This window comes from Grus americana, chromosome 5 (assembly GCF_028858705.1).
Source record: "Grus americana isolate bGruAme1 chromosome 5, bGruAme1.mat, whole genome shotgun sequence".
Classification (NCBI taxonomy): Eukaryota; Metazoa; Chordata; class Aves; order Gruiformes; family Gruidae; genus Grus; species Grus americana.
The window spans coordinates 64,719,899-64,736,758 of NC_072856.1; the positions used below are offsets into that span (position 1 = coordinate 64,719,899).

Here is a 16,860-nt window from a genome sequence, read left to right on the forward strand (position 1 = left end):
AATATCTTTCAGTCCTTATGTCTTTTTTTAGCACAGCAACCTACCACATTTTAACTATTGACTCTCTTGCAGATCTTCTTCTGAAGGGATGGTCAGAGGAGAGCCTTATTCAAAAGGTGAATTTCAATTTTCTATCGTAATATTTTGTACAAATATATTTCACTTAATGTGTAAAAAAAAAAATCATATTGCAAATAAGGCACTACAGTCTTTGAAGTGATACGGGGCAAAGTATTAAACCTATGTTATCCAGCATTGTATAAAAGTCCTGACTATAAAAATAATTTTTCCCAATATTGTTCCTTTTGCTGGTCTTATGTTCAATTCCTTCTTAAACTTGTTCAGTCTCTCTGTATCATCTAATACATTGTTGCTGTTTTACATTCAGGTCATCAGCCTTTTAATACTTTTCCAGGTGGGGACAACTTTCATTTTGAACAGGAATTAAACCAAACTATCATGTAAGAAAGTTTTTCACCAGTTATTCCATTAGAAAAGCAAACTTTGCTTTTTTCACTCAAGAACGGGGTAGTTAATGAAAAATCTCTGCAGCTTCCTGCAGGGCTACAGGTCTGGTGGCCAGTCAAGCTGTAGGAAAACAACATAAACAAAACAAGTTTCCTAACATTTTGTGAGGTGTTTGGTTTTTTTCTTTTTAAGACAAAGAAATTCTACCCTGTGTCGTTACAGGAATTTCTGGAGAATGAGCAGGAAATATTGAATGCAATGACAGTGCTAACAACAAAAATTCAACAACGAGAAGAAAAGATTGGTGATATTAATAGCAGGCTACAAAATAAGCTGGAAGGACTGGATTTGCTGTTTGTCAAAAAATCTAGAATGGATGATCGCTGCAAGATAGACTAAACTTTTTCTTTTGCACTTTTTTTTAAATCCCACAATATGTTAATTCTTAGCAGTTTGTGGTAAAACACAACTCTGCTGCAGATTGAGACCTAGCAGTACATTTATCAGAAGAACTAGATGTGCTTTATAACACAGCGTGGGGATCATTGTCTTTCATTTCCACTTTCTAAAGGGCTGTGATAACAACAGTGAGGGGGCTGTAAAATAGTCTGAGAATCACTGATCTTTCCAGAACTATATGTTTGCTTTTCCACAAAGGATAAATAAAACTAACAGACCCCCAACTCCCGCAGCTTGTAGTTGCATGGTTATCACTATAGGACTATACGGTTAATTAATGTTTGTGTTCTCTAGAATTTTACACATGGGGAATTTGTACTGCTGTTTCCATTTAAAGGAACAATATTCTATACTGCTGTCTTGGAGAGGGGTGATATTACACAGGGGCCCTAGGTGCATACAAATCACTTGCTTTAGGGCTTCCTTTTAACTCAAACCTATAGATATCTGCTTTACTTGTTGGTTTACATGGGTCTTATTTGTAATGAGCCACAGGTTTGGTCACTGTATGACCATGTCTTCTTACAGAATGTGGTTTTTATACATACTAAAGCTGGAAGGTTATAGCATACAGACTGCTTCCAAATCATTGGGTCTGGATAATGTGATAGGAAACCAGGGAGAGGAATGATGAATTTGGAGAGGAAGGGAATGTCCCTGGAAGGAAGTCACGCAGAGCAGGGAAGGATGGTGAACATACAGCAGAAGAAAATCCTGCTTCATCTGAAGACCAGCATCAGTATTATTTTCTGTGTGAAATGTGCAGGGCAGATTTCTTCACAAGGAGCCTGCACAAGAACATTGCTTGGTCATTCCAAACTGTGTGTATTTATCTAGCTGTGGCTACCTAACTCTTTGGCTGGCATTACATTTAATTTTTTTTTTTATGGTAGTGAGAAAAGATGATAAAAAGAGTTTATTAGTTTGTATTTTACATTCCAGGTATTGCTGAAGGCTAAAGCCCTGGAGGCCAGCAGGAAGGTCAGTGTTTGGGTATGCCATGCGAGGGCCCTGGGCTGCCCTGCCTTCCTGTGAGCACTGCTTTTAATAGAGGCCTTCATTGTGCAGCCTTCAAAATTAACACGATTCTCTAGACCTAGCAAAAGATGTACTCTTCTACAGCTCACGTTACCTGGGAGTTGTTGTTACTTTCCTTTTTAAAAACAAGATATAGCCTAACATTTAAACCCAATACATATAGCCCATCGACAGAAATGCCCAGAAAATATACAGTTCTCCGTACTGCACCTTTGCACATGGCTTTTCCTGCAAGATGCTGCCCTGGCTGCTCACACGTCTACTGTGCCTGTATGGATGTGACAGCTGTGCAAATGTAGACATAAACCTGTGTTTAGGACATTTTAAAGAAAAAAAAATGCCTATAACTCAGTTAGTTATGGAACTTTTAACACGAGTTTTAAACCCATACTTTCACAACTGCCCTCTAGATTAGTATGTCTGCAAATTACATATTGTACTTAGCAGTGTAGACAGAATTTGATTTTTCCTTAAGGAGATCAATTACTTCCTTAATCCCTAAATAAAAACCTTACTTCTGCATGCAAGACCCGGTTTGTTTGTACACTGTTTTTAGAAGCAGTGAACCTGTCAATTGACATTTCACAGAAAAAAAAGCTATCAGAAAAGGCGTATCAGATGTAATGAAATCAAACCTTCTATGGAGAAAGAGGAGAGCGACACCTCGAGGCAGCCAGGCTGAGATGACATGCCTGAAAGCCCCCAAGTCCTTAGCGCTGTTGATAGGTAATAGAATAAAAAAAGACATTACTTAAATATAGAAATATACAGTTATTTGCATGGCTACAGTCAATAATCCATACAGTAGGAAGAGTTTAAGTTGAGAAGATCTTCCTATTACTCATCTCTCTGTGTTTAGACCTTCAGCACTGCTCTGCATCTTCTAGACCCTCTATAGCACCAAGTTACTGGTAACTAATATGCAGGATATATGCTTTGGGTATCTTCCTCTACAATACAGAGAGAAGACTAGTGTGTCAGTGTGTATTTGGCTTCAACAAGGCCAAAACCTCACTTCTGAGCAGCCTAGGAAGTTTTAGCAATTCTTATCAAGGTGTTCACATAAAGATTTTGATGAATGTAGAGCAGAGATAACGGCATCTCTTTAAGGAATGAGAAAGCTACTGTTGTATAATCATCTCCAGGAAGAGGTCTCCATATATGAAATACACAGAACATAAACTATAGAGAACTTCACAATATTTTCTCTCCTTCCTAGTAGTCAGACTAAAGCAGCATGACGAATAAATTTTTTTATGGAAGGAAGATGAAAGTCTGTTTCCACTGGTGAGGGATGGGAGCTAGAGTAGGTGATGGAAAACCAAGCTCTATGGTATAGTCAAGCTCTATTTGTTTTATAGAAAGTCTGCTGAAAACTGGGCTCTATTGTTTTATTCAAAAACCACCTCAAATAGTGTATTGGGAAATAAACATATACAAGCAAACCGCTGTGCTAGAATGTGTCACAAGCTTTTTATACAGATTGACAGTGATAAATAGACACAAAGACATTCCCTTCAATCTATACCAGATACTTACAAAGAATACAAAAGTGCAGCTTTTTCATATTATACAGTCTTACTCAGAGGTGTTTCACCTAGTCTTGTATATAAATAATTTCTTTTAAACCAGAGGTTTCCAAATTGTAACAAGCACTAAAATTGCTGAATCCAGATCATTAGGACAGCATTGTTGGCATGGGCTCCTTTTAATGTCCATTTCCACCTTCTGAGAGTATGCGAGATGGCTCGGTGTACTTTGCTGTCAGTAAGTAGAAGAGGGCAGGTGCAGGTACCAAGGCAAGCAACGGCAGGTCCTGCTCAAGCTTATCCAGTTTGGAAATGGAGATGATTCCGTAGGCATGAAGTAACCAGTGGCTGAAGAGGACAACAAGCCTTTTCTTCCTGACAAGAAGATCCTTGAAAGACTTGCAAAATAAACACAATATCCTGTTAGCATTCAGCCTGTCACCTAGTACCTGATGTTTAAGAGCTGCACAGAGACTGTATGAGGCCTCCTGGGTTTGAGCCCTTCCAGCACATAACGCAGTTTCTCAGTGCACCACGAGAGGAAAGTCTCACAAGGGCTTTCTCCAGCTAAGAGGAGAAGTCATAAAGGAAGAGGCTTAAATGCAGAATACACTGCTGAGAAAGGGCAAGAGACAAAGTGGTCTCTGCTCATTCAAGTGTTTTGTGTTATGAGTTTTAACACAGGAAACAGGTTTACCTACCTCCACTTCAGAAGCAGACATGTACACAGCCAGCGTAACCAAAGACAACACCAGTATGATGTAAGGAAATGCATAATCTAAAGGCAGACATTGAACACATTAGTGGGAAAAAGAATGCATTATATACATTTCAGCAGAGAGAGTTTTTCCATATATAGCCATGGGCATGAAGTAAACTAAGCTACTATAGCCCACCTCTTATTGTCCCATCAAACATGCACAGTGGCAAGCGTCAGCCAAGCACAACTATTCAACACTTCTGCCTTAGGTTTTCAAACTTTTTCTAGTATTTCTAGGTGGAGTTACTGTACACTTAAATCACTAATTGAAAAAGGCAGCTAATGAGAAAAGTAGTCAGGCTGAGTGGGGATTTTGTGGCACCCGTCCCCTTCATGTGACAAGTATGCTGGAAGCTAAACCAAAAATAGCTGATCTCCCCAAACTTATACTTTAATCCATCTCTGAAATCAGACAAACTCTACCTTAGCAGAAAGTGGAACTAACTCCCTCTGAAGTAACTCTCTCTCGTACCCACTCTGTTCCCTTTCTGGGAAAGACACAGCCTCTAGCACCACCGGCAGAGGCAAAGCAGTGTTGGGCAGGAGCCTGGTTAGGACAGGGCAGAAATGAGAAACCTTTTCAGTAAGACTCCTCCCAGTAACCTTAAGCAATGTCCTTATTCTCAAAGCAAAAGGAGCATCATGTCCCTTCCGTCCCTCCCCTAAGTCAGTTGTTTGTGTTTGTAAGTGTGTGTGTTAGTGTTATTAGGAGAGAACTCACAGAGCAGGCCTCCTCCAACGGCCTGAAGCACAGTGAGGATAGGGAAGAAGTAAAGTGCTGCATAAATGCTTTTAAATCGATCTGACTTTCCTAAACCACAAGCAATTTTCTTAACCAGAAGAGGCCGAAGTAGCATCATCAACACAAGACAGAAGGCATAATATATAAACACAATGGTGTACCTAGGAAAAAAAAAAAAGATAAATTCCTTAAAACGTGCAGTCTGTTTTCTCCTGCAGACTCAACTCAGAACCTGGCAATTTGGGGTTAGAACCAAAGAATTCCAAAGAATTTACAATCAAAGTACATAAACACAGAGCGACGGGCTCACTTTTCCTAGGGGAAATGGTCAAGACACAGCAAAAGGGAATAAAAATGAAGTCTTATGCTTCATAGCTGAATAGCCTAGACTATGCCACCTTCTTTGGTGAGTCAGAAAGTTGTTAGATGTTCCACACATAAAACAGCTGAATGCATGAAAAGACTTCAGGGGATTCATATTCATTGGTCTGAGTTATATCTGAACACTTTTTGCAGCTCTGAGAAGAGGCCCGGACAGAAACACGCTGGTATAAAAGGAAGGGACAGACAGAAGTACAAAAGCCTTTACACTCACAGGGGATAGACTGCTTCGTGAGTGCAGTGCACTGTGGTGATGTAGTCGGGACTTGGGTTGTAAAGCATCGTGTACCAGTCTGAAAGCTTCTTCACCTTGCAGGAGCGGATATGCAGAGAGCCGACGGGATCACTGACAAGCAGCGTAACAATTGCTGCAACACTGCACTCAAACAAAGCAGTGATGTGCTGCAACAAGGCGCTGGAACTGTGGAAGGAGAGAGAGATTTAGTACTATTTTGCTAACTCTATAGGAAATCTAAATGCCGACTGAAACGTAGAGGCCCATGCAGTACAGAACCTTCTAGAGAGTCAATATCCACTGTGACCAAGGTTATTTACAATCTCAGATGATTTAGTGTGTAAAATGTGATTGAACAACATTCCAGCTTCTTAAACGAAAGCTCTCTCTTAAACTCTCGCCCACTACTGGGAAACCCAATCCAGCCCGAATTGCCAGACAGACTTGGCACCACCACATTAAAGAGCAAAGACCATGCCCTGAGGTCAGTGACTGGCAAGAAGGACCTGCAGGACTCTTACATTTGTAAATAAACCCCCTCCAGCTGCCCAAAGCTTACTTGCTACTGTATCAGCTCAACCAACAGCATGAACTGCTGGACAGTTCAATTCAGCATTTTAGATCTGATACTCATGGATATGAGATTTCCATTTTTAAATAACTTATCTGAAGAAGGGGTATACGAACCTCTTTTTTCCTGAATACCATTCAATAAAGAACCAGTGTAAAACCAGGGGAAGCATGGCCATGAAGCCAAGGTACAGCCAGTCATAGCGGTCCGGAGATCCCATACATTCCCGGCAGATTTTGTTGTCATCAGTTCTTTGACCTCTAGGACATACCTACAAAAAGCAGAGATTGTATTTACAAAGTATCTGAGTACCAATAACGAACCATTGCAGTTCCTGGAAAAACAGCTTGAAGTAGTACTGGGGCAAGAAACGTATCAGATTTTTAAAGAGATGAAACATTAACCTCAGCAATTTCTCAGCTTACACTGGCCTTGCTCTCTCCCGCCCTTATTTCTTAATACAAACAAACGTGAAGCATGTTGAAAAGACTTCATCCAAGACTCCTTTTTCCTCTCCCACTGTCACATCACCTCCCTTTCATTGCTAAGCTCAGTCACCAGGCCGCTCACTACCACTGACCCCCAGAGTTTCTCGCTCCTCCTTCATACCACCCTCCCTGGATCTTGCTCTCCCTCAGTACTCCAATAAAATCAGTGGGCAGAGTGATTTCAGTACAGCACTCTGTACCGCCCCGTTCTGTTCCAGCTTTTGCAAGACCCCCTCCTCAGCTCCGGTTTAGCACCCAGCCTTCAGCACCTCCTTCGGGGAACGTTTCACTGAGCAGCTCCTGCTTTCGGTAAGAGAGCTCTGCCCGCCCTCTGCAGCCCTCAGCTCCACCTGATCTCCAAGTCACCTCGGGACTGGGCTGCGGAGCTGCTTCCAGCAGGATCCTCATCAGCCTCCGGGGCAGTCCGGCCCGCGCTGCCGATGCCGGGCCCAGCCCGGGAGGGAGCGGGACCATCGCCCCTCCCCAGGCCGAGCCTCGCCCGCGCCACACTTACCCCGCAGTCCCCGTAGGTCTCCACGGAGCCGTTGACCGACAGGACGGTCCTGCCGCAGTACAGCCCGAGGCAGGCGGGCTGGATGTCCACAGCTGCGGGGAGATCGCACCCCGCGTTACCGTGGCGCTGCGATCCGATCCGATCCGACCTGTCCCGCCTCGCACACCGCGGCCCCCCCGCAGCCGAGAGGCACCGAGCGCCACCCCCGGCCCGCTCCAGCCGCCGACAACTCCCCTCCTCCATCCGCACTCACTCCCATCCCCAGCCTGGTACCGCCGGGCCCCCTGCCCGGCCCGCCCCATCCTACCGGAGAGGAACATCCCGGTAACCCGGCAACAGACCCTCCGGCTCCGCCGAGCTACTTCCGTACGCGCCACTTCCGCTTCCGACGCGGGGACAAGCTCCAGCCTTCCGGACAATGTGGGCGTGGTCACCGCAAAGGGGCGGGGCCGCTCTGCCCGTGGGTGAGGCCATACGCAGGGGCGGGAATGCTCCGCCTTGGGGGCGTGGCCCTCCGGGGGGGCGTGCCCCGCGTAGTCTCCGCCCCGCCGGGGCGCGGGCGATGGCGGCGGAGGGTGGTGGCGGCGGCGGCGGCGGCGGCGCGGGGCGGCGGTTGCCGCCGCACTCGCCCTCGGGCTTGGTGCTGCAGACGGTGGAGATGCACACGGGCGGCGAGCCGCTGCGCATCATCCCGCGACTGGAGATGGCGGAGGAGGCGGTGGCAGAGGGGCTGTCACTGCTGTCGCTGCGGCGGGAGGTGGCGGCCACGGAGGACCACGTGCGGCGGGCGCTGATGCATGAGCCGCGGGGCCACGCCGGCATGTACGGGGCGGTGGTGGTGCGCAATGGGGCGGCTGCCGCAGGTGCCCACCTGGCGGCCCTCTTCCTGCACGGCGCCGGCTACAGCACTATGTGTGGCCATGCCGTCCTGGCCCTCGGCCGCTTCGCCCTCGACTACGGGCTGGTGGCGGCACCCAGCTGCCCCGAGACTGCTGTCCGCCTGCACTGTCCCTGCGGGCCCGTCACCGCCTTCGTCCCCTGGGACGGCCACCGCAGCGGCAACCCTGTCCGCTTCCACAGTGTGCCTGCCTTTGCTGCTGCCACCGGTAGGGACCGGGCCTGCCACGCTGGTTTTGGGGCAGGGGCTGGTGGTGGCTGTGCCAGGGTGGGGGCTGGCGGCCTGGCTGAAGGGCATCTGTCAAATCTGTCCCCAATTCTGATGTCCCTCAGAGGCAGGATGACATCATTGGGGGTGGCATAAGGCATCACATTCCGCTCTCTGGCATGAGAGCACCCAAGTCGTTTTCCTTGTCCCCCACGTTGCATGCAGCTCAGTTCTTTTGCTCCATATGCAAGCCCATGGCTCAGCACGGTTCCCCCTCCTCACCATCCTCCCTTTCATTGCTCAGACTTGGCCATCGATGTCCCTGGTCATGGGAAGGTGATGGTCGACATTGGCTATGGTGGCACTTTCTACGCCTTTCTCAGTGCTGAGCAGCTGGGCCTTGATGTGTGCTCTTCGAAGACCAGAGATCTCGTCAATGCGGCAAGCGCAGTGACGGAAGCGGTGAAGAAACAGGTATGGTGGAACGCTGCGGTACCCCAGTGTGTTTCCTTTAGGGTGACTGCACCATAGCAAGGCCCTTTATTCCCCCTGAGATGCTCAGGATGGGAGGGAGTCCCATCCTTCCAGCCCCATGTTGAATTTCAGAGTCTTCCTCCAGCCTCACAAGGACATGAGTTCCTGCTGCTGCATCCATCTCTGTTACTGGAGAAGCAGAGGTGGAAATGCAACAGTGAGGCCTTGTCCCCTTCCTCTGGTCTCTCGAGGAAGCTGTGCTGCATGTACTGCTGAGTGCCAGCTGCTGCACGTGTTGGTGAGCCTGTCTGTGCTGTTCCCAGTTCAAGCTTCGTCACCCTGAAAGCGAAGACCTGGCCTTCCTCTACGGCACCATACTGACGGATGGGAAAGATGCCTTTAGTGAGGAGCCCACCACCAACATCTGTGTGTTTGCAGATGAACAGGTACAGAAATGGGCTCTTCCCAGACACACAAGGCACCACCTTTTTCCCTTCTTACATCCACTGCAGAGACAAGGGAGGGTTCTGCTTCTCGGTTTGGGCAGTGATGATTGCTTCTGCTGCAGTGATGTCTCTGAAGAGCTGAGTGTCATGTAACACATGCTCGTTTAGTTCCTAACAACAGAAATACTTCTGCACATCTTAGATGGTGGCATTTTAAAAAGGTTCTTACCCATGTCCCATAGGTAGGAATTTCCCAGGAGTTCAGGGGCTGAGGCAGGATCCCCACATAGTGCATGTCCTTAAAGTCCAAATCTAGGGAACAGTTGCTGGGGATGAACAGAGCAAGAGAGAAATGAGGGGATGTAAATATCTATCCTTGTCTGCAGTGGATAAGGTATCACATAAATAGCAGGGGAAGTTTCAGTTGGGCTTACCAGCATGGGGACAGATCACCTCGGAAGCTGGCCAACGTTGTGCTTTTGGAGGTTTTAAAAACCAGGCTGGCCAGCAGCTCTTGCTTTATGCTGGAGGATGGGGAAGGTGGCCTCTGTCCCTCTCAGTCCTTTTGCTATGATGCTGGGAAGCTTTCAAGTGCTCCCTAAATAGCCTCAATATTTGTTACATCATTCATCCCTACAAGTTTGCCAAAGCTGATCACAATCCAAAAGTACCCCAAACCTGCTTATTTTGTCTTCTCATATGTGATGTATCCAGATTCTGTACAAAATCCTGGGCTAGAGGGGTTTCTCCCAAGTGCAGTATAAAGGTGGCAAAGAGAACTGAGGGGAGCAATATGGTTTTCTATTAAAAAACCTCAAAATACTAGAGCTGGTTCATCTTCTCTTCTGAATATAGGTTGACCGAAGTCCGACAGGTTCGGGTGTGACAGCTCGCATCGCCTTGCAGTACCATAAGGGGCTCATCCAGCTGAACCAGACCAGAACCTTTCGGAGCAGCACCACGGGGTCCTTCTTCACTGGGAAAGCAGTGAAGGCAAGTGGCTTGTGCTGGACTTTCCTTCTGTCTTGAGGACTGCTGGAAAAGTGCTGTTGCCTTGGCTCAGTGGAGAAGCAGAAAAGCCTTTCTGTGCCTGGGAAAGGACGTATGGAAGGAGGGAGGTGCCTGGGGGTCTTGCCTTCCCACAGCCTCACGCTTCAGGATTTTTCATTAGAGAAGCAAGTAACATTGTTCTGTTGCATGGCTTCCCTGCAAATCCTCTCTCAGCCATCAGGAAAGGACTGGGGTGAGAAACACCTCTGATGCAGAGGTAGATAAATCAGTCTGGTCCACTCACAGTGGCAGCTAAGGGTGAATTCCTGGTTTAGTCCCCTCTTCCCTGCTCAAAGGCTGAGCGCATTTTTGGACATGTAGAAGCTGGGTCTGTACATCCAGGTTTCCAGGCCCAGGTCTGGTCCCATGGGATCTGACAGCACGTGGCTGTAAAGGTTTGGATGTGCCCCAGGGAGCTCTTGTTTTTTGGGTGCCAAGCGGCCGCCAGCGTGTCGGCCTCCTTTAAGGCAAACTCATGCTGTGGCAATGCAGGGGCTCGTGAGCTCAGAGCAGGGCCAGCAGCAGTTGTGCAAGTGTGGAGCTCGTGCAGGCAAGGTGAGGCAGTAAAAGGGCTACTGCACGCTTTGGGATGTACCTGGGCAGGGTCGTGCTGGGTGAGGGGTGACTCTGCGTAAGCGCCAGGTAGCGCTGGCATCTCATGGGGTTGGGAGAGCAGAGAACCTCCTGTCACCTCTGTCCTGATCCTAATCCCTCTGCAGGAAGCCAAGTTTGGGGACTACAACGCTGTCATTGTGGAAGTCTCAGGAGAAGCCTTTTACACCGGTACAGCCACTTTCACTGTTGAAGAGGAGGATCCACTGAAATATGGCTTCTTCTTCAAGTGACCCAAGCCACGGGACAGTGGCAAAGTCTCACTGATGGTGCTGTGCTTCTGCCCACGCATTTCTGTTCTGCTTCTTCACACGGCTCATTGCAATATGCCAGAGCAACAGAAACAGCCTTTGGTGGTGTGACAGTATCAGCTGTGTTTCAAGATAACAGGCCATGTTCCCCTGTTGTGATTAGCATATTGGGTGCAACGTGATTAGCATATATGGGCTGCTCTGAGAAGCCGTAATCTTTTTCTTCTTTTTTTCCAATAATTATTCTCAGAAAACAGAGCTGATCTTGGAGACCTGTCTTCAGATTTATGTGCCTTCTCTACGTCTGCGAATTACTAATCTCAAAGCCAGATTCCTATTAAATGCCAGCTGAAAACACTGCCTTTTTCCTCTTTTTTCATTCCCAGAGCTCATTTCCAGAGCTCATTTCCAGGATTCTGCTGAGTGTGTCATGGCTGTTGGTTGGATTGCCTGCTCTTCCTCGATGCCTCCCGCTCAGACTGCTGTGCTGCTCTGTCTCATGCCCCAGCTTCCCTGGCCTATCCTGCTCAGGCCTGTCCACCCCCTGTCCACACCCCACACCCCCCCCCCCCCCCCCCCCCCCCCCCCCCCCCCGTTCCTCCCTGCACTCGCTTCAGCCCTGCCAGAGCCCTCCTGCATCCTGGGGTTGGATGCAGGGATTTGCTCAAACTTCCTACTGTCCCCATTTCGTGTCTACTACGAGGTGTTGTTTCCCTAAACCTTCCTCTCTTGCTTAGCTTGGACCATTGGCTGCAAATACCCCGTGGTTAACTTTCAACAGGAGCAGCTGTATTCGAAGGTCTGAGCCATTATGACCTTCGATTGCTAATTATTTACTGATGATTTGCAGAGCGCAGTCAATGTTTGTTTTGCAGAATCCCTCCAGGGAAGATTGCTGGTGGAAAAACCAAACCAAGCCCTGGGCTGTAGGCAAGCATTTGCAGTGACAGCAGCAGAGCTTCAGACCATTTGTGGTCTGTAATTTCCACTCTGTCTCTGGACAAAATGGTGTTTGTTTATTGAAGATGCTCCTTGTTAAAATGAGACATGAAAAAGAGAGTGATCATGTCCCAGTAGGTCATGCAGCAGAAGGGAGCAAGTCGCACTGAAGAGCTTCCAAAAGGTTGGCATGGAAAAGCCTGAGAGGAATTTCTTCTGTCAAACTGAAAATTTTAACTTTGGAATGGGAAGGAACAGAAATCCCCTTGGTCAGAGAACGGCTGCGTTGCCAATGGAGGTTTTTTAGGCTGGTGTCTCGGGCTTTTGTTCCCAGCTTTCCTGTAACCCCCAGATAAATCCCATACACCCTGTGGTCTGGGGGAGCAAGAAGTGACACGTACATCGTCTGTGCTTGCAGGAGCAAACTCCTCCACGTGTTTCTAGCTTCTGGGCATCTCCCTTGTGATCGGCATCTCCCTTGTGATCAGCCTCCCAGCGTGGCTCCCAGGGAAAAGCAGGGACAGCAAGTCACGCAGCCCAGCAGAGAAAGGTTGGAAGCTCTTTGGCCATTAATTGGGTTGCAGCCTTCATTATCTATTCACTATCCCAATCCCTAAGAAATTTTTGATGTAGGGGCAGGCAGCTCCAGCATAGCTCCTGCTGCCCATGTGGGGGTCTCTGGCCTAACCCCTCTGCTTGTGAGACCTCAGCCCGGGGTGTCTGGGGGTAGCTGGCCCCTGCCCCCTCATGAGGGGAGAGGGGCTGTGAGAGGAGAGGGGCCCTGGGGACCCATCCCCGACTGTGGGATGGGGGTGATGCCGGTGTGGGGTGAGGGGGGTCCCTGTCCTCATGCCAGCCGTAATGGCCGGGGTCTCCCGGCCCCGCTGCGCGGTTGTGGGGGCGCCGCTCCCCCGCTCTCGGGCCGCGGGGCGGGCCGGGCCGGGCCGGTTCCCCGGGCAACGGCGGCCGGGCGACGTCAGCGGCTGGCGGGGCCGGAGGCCCGGCGCGGGCGGGGAGCTCGGCGGGCGGGCAGCGCCTCTGCAGCCGCGGCGCGGGCCGGGGCATGAGGCTGCGCATGGAGCCGGCGGCGGCCGTGCCGGGCAACCTCTCCCGCGGCGGCGGCAATGAGAGCGGCGGGGCGGCGGCGGGGTGGTCTGCGGCGGCGGGGTGGTCTGCGGCGGCGCTGGCCTCGCAGGCGCTGGCGCTGCTGCTCATCTTCGCCCTCTCGGCGCTGGGCAACGGGGCGGTGGTGCTGGTGATCGCCCGGCACCGGCAGCTCCGCACGGTCACCAACGCCTTCGTGTTGTCGCTGTCGCTGTCGGAGCTGCTGGGCGCCCTGCTCTGCCTGCCCCTGACCTTCCTCAGCCTCCTCAGCCGCCCGCCCGGCGCCTGGCTCTTCGGGCAGCGCCTCTGCTTGGCCAGCGCCGCCCTCCACGCTGGGCTGGGCATCGCCGCCACCCTCACCATGGCCCTGCTCTCCTTCGACCGCTACTGCGCCATCGTCCGCCAGCCCCGACACAAGATGGGCCGCCGCCGTGCCGCTCAGCTCCTGGCCGCTGTCTGGCTGGCCGCCCTGGCTCTGGCCGGACCCTGGTACGGGCTGGCGGGCGAGGGGCAGCGAGAGGCCCGGCCCGGGGCCTACCGCTGCGTCTACGTGCTGCCCTGGGGCTCCTCCCGGCTGGGCCCACCCTACGGCGCGGCCCTCATCGTGCTCTGCTACCTCCTGCCCTTTGCCCTCATGTGCTTCTGCCACTACAACATCTGTCGGGCCGTGCGGCTGGCCGAGAGCCGCGTACGGCCCCTCACCACCTATGGACACCTGCTGCGGGCCTACGGGGAGATGCGCACAGCCACCACCGTCCTCATCATGATTGTCTCCATCATCTGCTGCTGGGGGCCCTACTGCATCCTGGGGCTGGCTGCTGCTGCTGGCCGCCTGCCCTTCTCGCCTACCATGGACGCCGTAGCCAGCGGGATGGCTTGGGCCAACGGCGCCATCAACCCCCTCATCTACGCTGCTCGGAACCCCAACATCTCCGTCCTGCTGCGGCGCAGCCGTGAGGGCGGCTACAGGACTAGGAACAACGTGGCGGCCTACCTCTCAGTCTCAGCCCGCCAGCCGGAGCCCCGGAGCCGGGCTGACCGCGTCCGAGAGCGCTACGTCAACCGGCACAGTGGCCCCCCAGGCAGTGCCCCGTCCTCCTCCAGCCCAGCGAGCGGGGGAGAGGTGGCCATGTGGGCCTGCAAGAACCCCGCTGTACTCTTCTGTCGCGATGGGCAACCGGACACCATCTCTGAGGCTGCCTTACAGGCCAAAGCAGACACCGTCGACACCAGCCTCTGAAGAGATGGGGGTCCAGGATGGAGGCATCAGGCCCCGGGGCCGTCTCCCTGCGGAAATGCGGAGAGCCCCGGCACTTGGAGCCCTTTGCAGCCAGACTACCATGGAATTGGAGAGATGGGACTGTGTGAGCCATGGTATGGGTTCTCCATTGTGTGAGCTCTGGTTTGGCGACCCAGTCTGTGAGCAGCGAGAGCTCCACAGGGAAAGGAAGGCCCCCATTCCCTTTCAGCAGGCCTGACACACTGGTGATAGCCGCTGAGCCCAGCCAGTGCAAGAGCTTGACTGCAAGAACAAACCAGTGTTTGCTCCAGTCCTGCAGAAAGTGCCACAGTGAATCTAAGAGACAGACACAGAAATACAGCCCAAACTGACTGTGTGAGCTGTTTGTTAAGTAAGTGCCAAAAAAGCAATTGAAAGCTGAGCACTGGCAGCTGGAAGACGCTCTGAAAACACCGCACTGTGAAAACCGCATCATGGCAGGAAAATGTTGCTTTAACCCGTTATATGTGGAAGTGCTGCTAGTCAGAAAGTCATAGACTGTAGGACAGGCTAAAAAAGCAACCTATTAAGATGATTTGCTCCCAATAACAAAACAGTAATTGTTGTGAAAGGGAAGATGTACGATACTGGAAGGGAAGGGAAGGGAAGAAAGATGAAACCTCAGTTGTCAGAATTTCAGCAGGCTTTTTTTTTTTTTTTTCTTTCCCCAGGTACAGTCAGCTTAAAATACTATGAATATGAGAAATGAGAGTTCTTCAGACAGACTGAGGAAAAGGCTGTGGGTGTAGACTATGGTAACACTGAGTTTGTGCACAAGGTGTGTGTTTTCTTTTTGAGCTCATCTGAAGTGTCTCACATCTCTATAACCGTGTTTAGAAGAGCCATGCAAGAGGGGTGAGTATTTGAAGGGTGAGATAAAGCAATACCATGTGCTCTTTGATGCTGTTAAGCAGGTGGAAATGTGTATATGCAGAGAACAGATACTATTGTATTTATGGCAGCAATCCATCTGCAGTATAATATTTAAAAAACAGCTCTGTTTGCCATTGAAAAAAAGGAAAATACCACAATGGAAGTGTGATTGCACGGCATAAATTCATATGAATTTGTCAGTACAATTTTTTTTTTCTAAAGGCCTAAAGCCTTAAATTAGTATTTTGAATCAGAAACTAAGATTGGGCCTTCCTTTATGTTTGCCAGAGTTAAATGTGAAAGACAGGCAGTGTTTTCCTTTGTACAGGCTTTAAAAATATGTTACTGTTTTACCGGCTTTTTCAACTCTTTGTGACCCAAATGAACATACTGTCATCATTTTGTAAGTTATAAGAAATAAATTGTCTTTTATGCAGGAGATTTAAGTGTCTTGACCTGGCATCATTCTCAGCCCAGCTTTGAGAAGAGAACTTCTGTTAAAAATTGCTAGATGAATGATAGTAGAGAGAGACCTAATTGTTTGTGAAATTTTAATGCAGCCATTTTTCATGCTGTGAGTATTAATGTAATTTCCTTCTGTGGTGCCTCTGAAGTCCACGAGGAAAAGATTTGCCCCTTGACTACTCAGCACTGATACTTTGCCCTGCAGGTCCTGGATTTTGCAAGTTGAGCTGTGTATTCATACCGTTTCAGAGAGAAGCTGTACAGAAAAACCACAGCTTTTCACAGAAGCTGTTTGACAGCAAGTGAACACTAGTGACTTGTTAAAAAGGCAGGACAGGAATTTCTTGCATACCTGCCTTTCTGCAGCAAGGTATGGCTCCTGTAAAGCAAAAGAAGTGGTTGTTAATGATGAAATTAGATTTAACTCTTACCTAGGTAGCTGGCAGGTGGTGAGAAGGAGATTGGTGCAGGCTAATTTGCCATACAGAGTACTCTGGTGTTTGAACAGCTTTTTCAAGAGCTTTTGCCTGAGTTCCACTAGTCATTGACTCTTTTATTATCTATAGAAGAGTTTAACTGCGATCCAGGAGATAGCAAAGAGAACTTGTGGGGTTTTGCCTTCCCAGAAGGGACGTTTGTCCATGAGTTGTAGCAACAGTCCTTAGAGTAAGTTCCAGTGCTCTGTAATGCCGGGAGCACCACGCAGATTTACAGGGGGGTTTTTTCACGTTTTGCATGCAAGAAGAGCTTTATCTGCCAATTGGAACAAACTTGGTCAGATTAGATAAACTAAGGGATAGTTCCTGGGTTAAGAAAATGAGGAAGATGAAGGTCCAGCACCACTGTGCCTGACTCGTGGTGCGCCGCCAGGAGTGAACTAACACGACTTTCTAGGAAGGTAGTAGTGAAGCTGGAACACCAGAGATTTCAGCATATTTTTAACAGGCACTGGCTGGTGCCCGCACGTTAGTCTTGTATGTGAGGAGCTGAATGAGGGCAGCTGGCTGGGGTCTTTGGGCCATGACAAATTAGCACATTCCCGTTAAACACTAACGGGCTGTAGCAAGGGGAGATTCT

At 49.7% G+C, this 16,860-nt stretch overlaps 3 protein-coding genes across 5 annotated transcripts; 2 read left to right on the plus strand and 1 right to left on the minus strand.

The window, feature by feature from the left end:
- Positions 1-3,343: 3,343 nt before the first annotated feature.
- JKAMP (JNK1/MAPK8 associated membrane protein) lies at positions 3,344-7,612 on the minus strand. 3 transcript variants are annotated; one of them, XM_054828478.1, is made up of 7 exons: positions 7,493-7,606; positions 7,186-7,277; positions 6,300-6,454; positions 5,592-5,798; positions 4,976-5,157; positions 4,196-4,272; positions 3,344-3,892 (listed from the first exon to the last, which is right to left on the minus strand). In XM_054828478.1, exons 1-7 carry the CDS (start codon positions 7,503-7,505, stop codon positions 3,674-3,676), a joined length of 945 nt encoding a protein of 314 aa, XP_054684453.1. In that variant the 5' UTR covers positions 7,506-7,606; the 3' UTR covers positions 3,344-3,673. The 3 variants fall into 3 exon arrangements, with proteins under 3 accessions (XP_054684453.1, XP_054684454.1, XP_054684451.1); XM_054828479.1 differs by lacking the exon at positions 7,186-7,277 and having other exon boundaries at positions 7,493-7,612; XM_054828476.1 differs by having other exon boundaries at positions 7,186-7,526.
- A 105-nt stretch (positions 7,613-7,717) lies between these two features.
- Positions 7,718-11,480, plus strand: L3HYPDH (trans-L-3-hydroxyproline dehydratase). The gene is made up of 5 exons (XM_054828613.1): positions 7,718-8,291; positions 8,595-8,764; positions 9,088-9,210; positions 10,066-10,207; positions 10,984-11,480. The coding sequence occupies exons 1-5, from the start codon at positions 7,748-7,750 to the stop codon at positions 11,103-11,105; spliced, it is 1,101 nt and encodes a 366-aa protein (XP_054684588.1). The 5' UTR covers positions 7,718-7,747; the 3' UTR covers positions 11,106-11,480.
- A 1,441-nt stretch (positions 11,481-12,921) lies between these two features.
- On the plus strand, positions 12,922-15,742 carry GPR135 (G protein-coupled receptor 135). The gene is made up of 2 exons (XM_054828614.1): positions 12,922-14,797; positions 15,117-15,742. The coding sequence occupies exon 1, from the start codon at positions 13,126-13,128 to the stop codon at positions 14,404-14,406; it is 1,281 nt and encodes a 426-aa protein (XP_054684589.1). The 5' UTR covers positions 12,922-13,125; the 3' UTR covers positions 14,407-14,797; positions 15,117-15,742.
- The last annotated feature ends 1,118 nt before the right edge of the window (positions 15,743-16,860 follow it).